This window comes from Onychostoma macrolepis, chromosome 02 (genome assembly GCF_012432095.1).
Source record: "Onychostoma macrolepis isolate SWU-2019 chromosome 02, ASM1243209v1, whole genome shotgun sequence".
Classification (NCBI taxonomy): domain Eukaryota; kingdom Metazoa; phylum Chordata; class Actinopteri; order Cypriniformes; family Cyprinidae; genus Onychostoma; species Onychostoma macrolepis.
In genome coordinates this window covers 30,472,254-30,481,200 of record NC_081156.1, presented here as the reverse complement: position 1 = coordinate 30,481,200, position 8,947 = coordinate 30,472,254, and the positions used below count along the sequence as shown (strand labels likewise).

At 36.9% G+C, this 8,947-nt stretch overlaps 1 protein-coding gene across 1 annotated transcript in view; it reads left to right on the top strand.

Moving 5' to 3' along the window:
- The first annotated feature begins 2,312 nt into the window (after nucleotides 1-2,312).
- The window catches only part of LOC131531391 (macrophage mannose receptor 1-like), a 53,730-nt gene continuing 47,095 nt past the window's right edge, over nucleotides 2,313-8,947 (top strand). Inside the window, exons 1-4 of the mRNA XM_058762113.1 lie at nucleotides 2,313-2,385; nucleotides 3,303-3,370; nucleotides 7,662-8,021; nucleotides 8,113-8,461. Coding sequence (XP_058618096.1) covers nucleotides 3,334-3,370; nucleotides 7,662-8,021; nucleotides 8,113-8,461 — 746 coding nt within the window. The 5' untranslated portion in view covers nucleotides 2,313-2,385; nucleotides 3,303-3,333. The remainder of the gene's footprint in view (nucleotides 2,386-3,302; nucleotides 3,371-7,661; nucleotides 8,022-8,112; nucleotides 8,462-8,947) is intronic.

The following is an 8,947-nucleotide window of genomic DNA, read 5'->3' as shown; positions in this document are numbered from 1 at the left end:
CAGGGACAGGACGACTGGTTGCAATCGAGGGAAAGATGAATGCGGCCAAGTACAGGGATATCCTGGACGAAAACCTTCTCCAGAGTGCTCAGGACCTCAGACTGGGCCGAAGGTTTACCTTCCAACAAGACAATGACCCTAAGCACACAGCTAAAATGACGAAGGAGTGGCTTCACAAAAACTCCGTGACTGTTCTTGAATGGCCCAGCTAGAGCCCTGACTTAAACCCAATTGAGCATCTCTGGAGAGACCTAAAAATGGCTGTCCACCAGTTCAGTTCATGACAGAACTGGAGAGGATCTGCAAGGAGGAATGGCAGAGGATCCCCAAATCCAGGTGTGAAAAACTTGTTGCATCTTTCCCAAAAAGACTCATGGCTGTACTAGACAACCTGGTCTCATGGCATTTACGTACCTGGGTGCATTTTTTAGCATGACATGAAATACGTACCAATAAGTACATATCACTGCAGTTTCCAAAATAAATGAACACTTTCACACAAATTTACAGAGTTGCGATTAATAAAGTGTAATTTTCGCACAATTACTTGAAGAATATCATGCTATGACTTCAAAACAATATTAATATGCTGGGAGATTTGAAAACTGATGCTTTCGAACGTTAACGTCGCACACATCCAGCTTCATATCTATGGGTTTTCATCGCTGATAAGTTTGTTCGGTAGCTCACGGAGTACGGAGATGGACTTAGGAGACGAGAAGCACGGGGTCGAATCCCGTGTAACTACGGTTCGACAAAGCAGTTAAAATCGGCGTAAAAGGAAGTTCAAATGGCACAGTTGCATCAGCTAATATGTTTTTATATCAGTTTTGCATTTGTTAACACTATCGGGTAGGTTTAGGCCTGGATTTGGTGTAGGGCATATTTCCAACATGATAGAGCATTAACCTTTAGCGATAGTCCCCGGATATTTGAATTCTGAACCGCCACAATACGTATCTGAAGCAACATAATAAAAAAAACAGCAATACGTACCAATATCTACGTAATAAAAACGTGCCAGGGTTCACGTATTGAACCTGTGTTTTAGCGCCACTCAGTGGACATTTCTATTTGAAACTGCGGCGAAACGTGCAGCAAGGTACGTAAAACGGTGTCGCACAAAAAGTGCGCAGAGGTACGAATTTCTATGAGACCAGGTTGGTATTAGATCAAAAGGGTGCTTCTACTAAATACTGAGCAAAGGGTCTGAATACTTAGGACCATGTGATATTTCAGTTTTTCTTTTTTAATAAATCTGCAAAAATGTCAACAATTCTGTGTTTTTCTGTCAATATGGGGTGCTGTGTGTACATTAATGAGGAAAAAAAATGAACTTAAATGATTTTAGCAAATGGCTGCAATATAACAAAGAGTGAAAAATGTAAGGGGGTCTGAATACTTTCCGTACCCACTGTATATAAACACACATATATATATATATATATATATATATATGTGTGTGTGTGTGTGTATATATATATATGTAAACAAACATACCATATAAATGTGCCTTATTCTGCTGTGTATGTTGTGTAACTAATGGAGTGTTTTGATTAAGTGTCAAAATACCTTCCACATGATCCCTTTAGGATAAGATCTACTTATCTATCAAAGTTTTCCTGTCATCAAAAAATTAAATCATATAATTTTACTTTAGGCATTTTACATTTTTGTTTTGAGAGAATATAATATGTTATTGTGCAGACTGAGTGTCCTGATTCTGATACTCAATTTTGAAATTTAAATGTAAGAAGTGTAATTTGGTGTGGGGGAAAACCTATGAAATTTTTGTGTCAAAACATTTGCCAAAACATTGAATAAACAAATCTGCTAGGGGTAGGGGATTTGTTAGACTAAATGGCTAAAGGTCTGGTCCACATTTCAGCTTATTCTGTTCTGGCCAAGAACCGCCCATCTAGACTATTTAGAGGCGTGTTTATGTGAAATGGACCTGAGAGAAAAGGGAGTGTTAAAATATGGGGTGAGTTATTATCAGTTTAACCAATAAGAAATGAGCTACAGGGGTGAAATCACCACCAGCCTCCTCAGGTGTCAGTCGAAGCTGAAAGTCTCAGTGTAAAAATATAAAGGATTTACAGGACAAGAAACTGTTTTTCGGGTAAGAAATTAAAAGATTACATCTACTCATAATTTGATTTGTGTTGTGTATCTTCTAGAAATTACAGATCTAGAAGAATCTGAACCTGCAGGTTTCCTTGCTCTGTTCAAAAGGAAAAAGCTGTTTTAAAGGAAAATAGTAGTTGAACCTGATATTGATTTAATTTACTTAATAAAAACTTAAGTCAACTGAAAGATTAAAATCGTCTTGTTCATACAAAAATCTCTCGGAAATAATTGCAGTATTCACAAAGAAATTTTTTGGTAATCTCAAATTTCCTTAAAGCAACATATAAATATCCATCAAATGTGCCCAAACTTTTTCACAGTAAACATTTATTTCCATTATTATTTTTTATTGTATTAATTAAGAAAAAATGTCTTATATCTATTTGCCATTTTTACATCTTTTCCATTTTAAATAACATTAAGTGAGGATTCTGTGGGTGCTTTTAGGACGATGGCATAATATCTATATTGAACAATACATTTCTGGGTTTCTGTTAGTGGAGTCATAGCAACGGCATCAATTACTTGATAATAATTTGCAGTGTATTAATATAAGTGTTTTTGATTGTTCCCAGCAATTGACTAATGAGGAACATAAAATATTTTGCTACACTTAAGATGATTTTGTATTTTAAGTATAACATTTTTTTTGTAAAATATCAGTCAAAATATCTTCGAGATGAGCACTTTGTTACTGGTGTTGATGTGATACAATATGCAAAAACATCTTGAGATTAAGCTATTTGAATATCAAAGCTCCTCATGTCTTCCATGTAAATCAACACAAAATCAGCCTGTGCAGCATTTACTGCTGCAGTGTTACAGTTTTGCTTTCAGTGAGTTTAACACATTTTTGTACTCGCTGTATAGGTTTAAATAGCTTTGTTTTTGTCACATAATTTGTTTTGTATTTATCTGCCCAGGGACAGCAGATGAAATTTAGCTCTGTAGCTAATTCTGGGGCAGTTTTCTGACTTCTCTATTGTCCCTGTCAAATAATGAATTAAATAAAAAAAACAAAAAAAGCTACAGAAACTTAATGCTAAAATCAAGGCTATTAGCCTCATACTGTGTGTAGCCACCTCATGTTTGCAGTGTAAGCTTTTATGTCATTCACCACTCTACTTACAAAACTGTGATACAGAAAATGGATGTGTTTGATCATCTCTTAGAATACACCAGTGAGGATCTGTGTGAGCAGTCATGGACGGGAGTCTGTTTGTGCTGCTGCTGCTGTCAGGTTGGTGTCACTGTTGCCAACTCTCCTGAGACAAATAAGCAACCGCAGATTCAAAAACAAGCCCAAAACAAGCCCAATATTGTTTTTGATGATTTATTATCATCAATATTATTTATTAACAATTATTTATAACCGATAAATGAGCCTGCAACATATTAAACTGAAACAGATCTTTTATCTGAAAAGCAAAAACAGAAGCTATTTTACAAAAATCAGCAAACTGCCACAAAAGTGGGAACAAAACTCATCTCCAATCACCTGTGAGCAGAATAGGATTAGAGAGATGGAAAAGGAGAAAAACACAAGAACTTCAAAGGGGAGCTGTAACATAGCCACATATTTATAGCCTAAAATATATAGGGGTCATTCTATGGAAATGTCCATTTTTCTGTCTCTTGCATTTACAGAAATATTACACTTGAAAAACACTTGGTTACAATTTTTATATATATATTTTTTTTTAAATGAAACTATGTGTTATTTGAACAATTGCACCTTCTTGAGCCATCAATGTGGCAATATTTGTTTTTAATTAATTATAAAGCATTCCAAGCACCACAAAACGGCTCGTCCCCACAGCCATGTACAGAGGGAAAGTGCTTTATTTTGAGGTCAAAAACAGGTTTTTCTACCATTTAAAATAAAATAATGTAAGATAACTATCAAATAAATGACATAAAAAACAAAATGCCAAATAAATATTATAGACAAATATATAAAAAAATATCATATTAAATTATAATATATATTATATTTAAAAAGAACATATTATATTATAAAATTACGCTACAGCACTTATGTTATTGCACTGGTTGGCTATTAACTGTGACAGAGTGTCAATCAATGCATTGGAGAATACGGCAAACATAAATAAAATTAAAAAACGAAGTTGCTTGTCAGATTTCCCTAACAAGCAACCATATATTTTTAAATAAGCCCAAAAAACCGCGACCACAGATTTTTTCACGCAACTTTACAAAAAAAGAAGCCCAAAGTTGCGTATAATCCGCAGACTTGGCAACTGTGGTTGGTGTGCTCATTTGTAATCTGTATTTATGATTATGTGTTTACATTAGTGCTGTCAAACGATTAATCGCATCCAAGATAAAAGTTTTTGTTTACATAATATGTGTGTGTGTGTACTGTGTATATTTATTATGTGTATATAAAGACACACACATTCAGCTTATACTTTGAAAGTATGTACATGTTTTTACATGTATACATTTATAGTCATATAATATCATATATATTCAATATATAAATGTAACATACATGCATGTGTGTGTAATTATATATACATAATAAATATACACAGTACACGGTCCCACTTTATATTAGGTGGCCTTAACTAGTATGTACTTACAATAAAATTAATAATTTGATACAATGAACTTATTGTGTACATACTTGTTTTTACATTGTACTTCTGTCAGGACCACTATCGTCAAAAGATAGATACTTAGCATAAAGTTTTGGTTTGGCGGTATGGTTCTGTTCTGTGCAAAAACTCCCTGCCCATCCATGCAGCCTGTCATGAATGAGCAGGGAGAGCAACAATAATAACCCCCCTAGGGTAAACAGAACAGAACAAGCAGATATCATTAATGTACTTAATGATATTTAAGTGTATTAAGTATGATTCAGCAAGGAATATCAGAAAGACAAGTCCTGACTGTGAAAGGAGGAGTTGGGGATGGAGGAGGGTGATTTGCTCCTGAGCAAGCGGAAAAAGCTGCTGATTGATACGGAAGAGAGCTTATATAGGAATGCCGCGATAGGTGTTGTATTCCTATAGGTAGATACGATCAGCTGAGAATCAGCTGATGCAAGCTTGACTCACGTGACCTGCCAGAACTAACGCTAACGCTTCATTTCTGTCAGGACCACTATCGTCAAAAGATAGATACTTAGCATAAAGTTTTGGTTTGGCGGTATGGTTCTGTTCTGTGCAAAAACTCCCTGCCCATCCATGCAGCCTGTCATGAATGAGCAGGGAGAGCAACAATAATAACCCCCCCCAACACAAACGATAGGCCCGAACCCCCCGACACAACGATAGGCCAGAACCGCCCAAACCACAACTGATGGCATTCTGAAAGAAGCATATCCTTCTGAAATAGCAGAGACTAGGGCAGCAGCCCCTTACGGAGAAGGCAGTGAAGGGGTGCTCTTCTTTATAAGCAGCTAAGAAGAGCAGCAAGCCCCTTTTATGCAATACCTGAAAAATATGCATAAAAATTGACAGTTAATTGACTCACTAAAATGACAAACACACGTACTGCAGCCATAGAAGCGAGCAATGAACGGTTCAGAGAGAGATCGCATATTCTACCTGGCCTAAAAGCTTCAGCATCCATTTAAAAACTATAGAAACAGCATATAATAACTCAAATCAACTCATCAGTTTACAGGTTGTCATCTCCCATTGACATTGTGCTCGTTATGTTACGGGTCTTCAATCTGACAACCCACGTGAGTGAAGACAGAATCCTTACCAATGCACTCGATAGCTTTGCAACAGCATGTTGCAGTAGTCAGAGAAACTTAAGGAAATAGCAGTCCCAATAACTAGATGAGCCATAAGCAGCAAGCATATTTCGAGAACAATCAGATGGCCTAACAACAGGTTAAATATTAGCTTATTGCTGTTGCAAATTCACCAAGTACCAGTACTTGCAATACAACCAATAGCTTAAAGAAACAAGCAGGTTTAGCAACGAACATGATACGGAGCACTAGATAAGCCCTAAAAGCAAGCAAAATCCCAATACCCTAACAGCTTTAAAGCAAAGACCTTCTGAAATAGCGTAGACTGCGGCAGCATGCCCTTTAAGAAGAACAGAAGCAGCGAAGGGGTGCCCTTCTTTAATCAGCAGCTGAGAAGAGCAGCATGCCCCTTTAATGCAGTACAGCATATGGTCAATACTCGACGTTTAGGCAACAGCATGTTGCCCTTATCCAGATAATCGTTAACGTTAATAACCTTTGGTAGCAAGATCTACATACTGCCCTTTAAGTATCAAGCATGTTACAGGTACACTGATTAAAGCAACAGCATATCAAATAGAAATAAAATTAGGATAAGTTTAATGAAACAGAATTCCCAATACTAGATGAGTCTTAAGCAGCAACCTGTTTCATATCAGACAGCCTTAAACAACATATTAAAAACAAGCCTCGCTGTGGTAGGTTTACAAAGTAATGTTACCAGCGTGACAATATACAACCAATGAGCCTAAAGCAACAGCATGCCTAGCAAACAAACATGTTACTGAACAACTGCCTTAACAACGAGCAATAATTGACGATAGCATAATTGCCAACATAGCATAAGGCAATGAGAATGAAATAAGAACTTAGCTTAGCTTCGTGAAGACATTCAGAGATGAATAAAGGGTTAAATGTTCAGTTTTTACGTGGATGATTTAACCCTCCTTGATATCTTTGCTTCTTCCAGCGGGATGATAGGTGTGTAAAAGTGTTGTTGATGCAGTCACATTAGCACAACTTCAGCGATGAATTGCGGGCATTGCAGGCAAAGAGTCTATGTCAATGATATATCGTTATGAGAAGCAGTGCTTGCTCAGGTCACTTCCGATTCTATCAGCTTATATCAATCGCGGCGAATTCGCTTTCAAGTTCACAACTTGTTGAATCTGGTGAGAACTCCGTGGGAAACAAACCCCTGAAAATTCCTGACTGGAAAAACTTTCCCATAGAGATGGAATTCGCCGTCTGATTTGCTCCTGAGCAAGCGGAAAAAGCTGCTGATTGATACGGAAGAGAGCTTATATAGGAATGCCGCGATAGGTGTTGTATTCCTATAGGTAGATACGATCAGCTGAGAATCAGCTGATGCAAGCTTGACTCACGTGACCTGCCAGAACTAACGCTAACGCTTCATTTATATTTTTAAAAATACCTATATGTAAGTACATCTGTAAGTAATTTCTGTAATTACATTTATAAATACATTTATACGGTAATTACACTGTTGACCAATCCCTTAATTACACCTTAATTCACCTTTAAACCTACCCATACCACCAAACCTGTCCCTAACCTTACCCATATCCCACCTCAATAGCAGCAAAAGTGTTTTGAAATACAATACGATCACAATAAGTACATTGTACTTATTTTTTGATGTAATTACATAGTAGTTAAGGCCACCTAATATAAAGTGTGACCCAGTACACAAACATATGTAAACAAAAACTTTTATTTTTGATGTGATTAATCGTTTGACATCACTAGTTTACATGGTTTAAAATGTTGATTTTAACAGGGCTCTTCTGGAGCAGTTCTGCTCTTTATCGTCCGTACCACTATATAAATACAGCGATGTCGTGGCCAGAGGCTCAGAGTTACTGCAGAGAGAGATTCACTGATCTGGCTACTGTAGACAGCATGGATGATGTGAACAGGCTGGTAAATGTAGTGGATGCTGGATACAGTGGATCAGTGTGGATTGGACTGAAGAGGGGGACACACAAACGCTGGGTTTGGTCTAATGGAGAAAACACAATTTCTCAGTACTATAACTGGGCTTCAGGACAGCCAAATGGAGATGGATATTGTGTTGCTACATATTACGGGGTTTGGCATGATGCGCCATGTCACTTGAATCATTATTTTTTGTGCTATGGTGAATATATCATTATTTAAAATGTGTTATTGTGCAGTTTAATTGGAAAAGAAGTGCTGAGAACTGATACTTTCTTTGCGTCTCTCAATAGGAAATTCCGGATACATCTTGGTACAAAGCACAAAAACGTGGAGTGATGCTCAGAGCTACTGCAGACAGCATTATACAGACCTGCCCACCATCCACAACTCTACAGAAAATAACCAGATAAATCAAATTCTTTTATCTGGATATTACATCTGGATTGGTCTGTTTGTGGACTCTTGGGGATGGTCTGATCAGTGGGATCTCACATTCAGACACTGGGTAGAAGGACAATCATCCATGAGTTCAGGAACTGGTAACTGTGCTGGTATGTCAAGAAGCAACTCTGGCAGATGGTCTCAATACAGCTGTAATCTACAGAAGCCGTTTATCTGCTATGGAGGTGAGTTTCCCCAGTTAACAGAATTAAATTATTCAAATGTAGATCACTCTTACACTGTATTCCCGAACAGTATAACCTACTTATTAAAAATAAGTAAACTGCACTCAAAACTGCAAAAAAGTTAATTCAACTTTAAACTTTTAGGTGTGTTCAACGTTTTGGCCGTTTTAACTACCAAAAACTCAAATAAAATAAGTAAAACAGACTTAATCTTATAGCCTCATCTTCGCCTGTTGGTGGCGATAATGAGCTTTATTGCGTTCCAATATTCCAATTAAACAAAGAAGAGTTTCTACTCCGTGCACTTTATTTGCCTATTTTAAAACATACTAGGTTAAATCTCTCCAAAACAGAACGAGTCAACAGGTAGACTATCATGCCATGTCAGTTTATTTAATGTTTTACACAAATGACTTGTAAATTCGTTTTACTCTGTTGTTAATTTTTCATCTGAAAATGAGCGCTCGGATTTGAACTTGAAGCCTCGTCAACTGGTGAG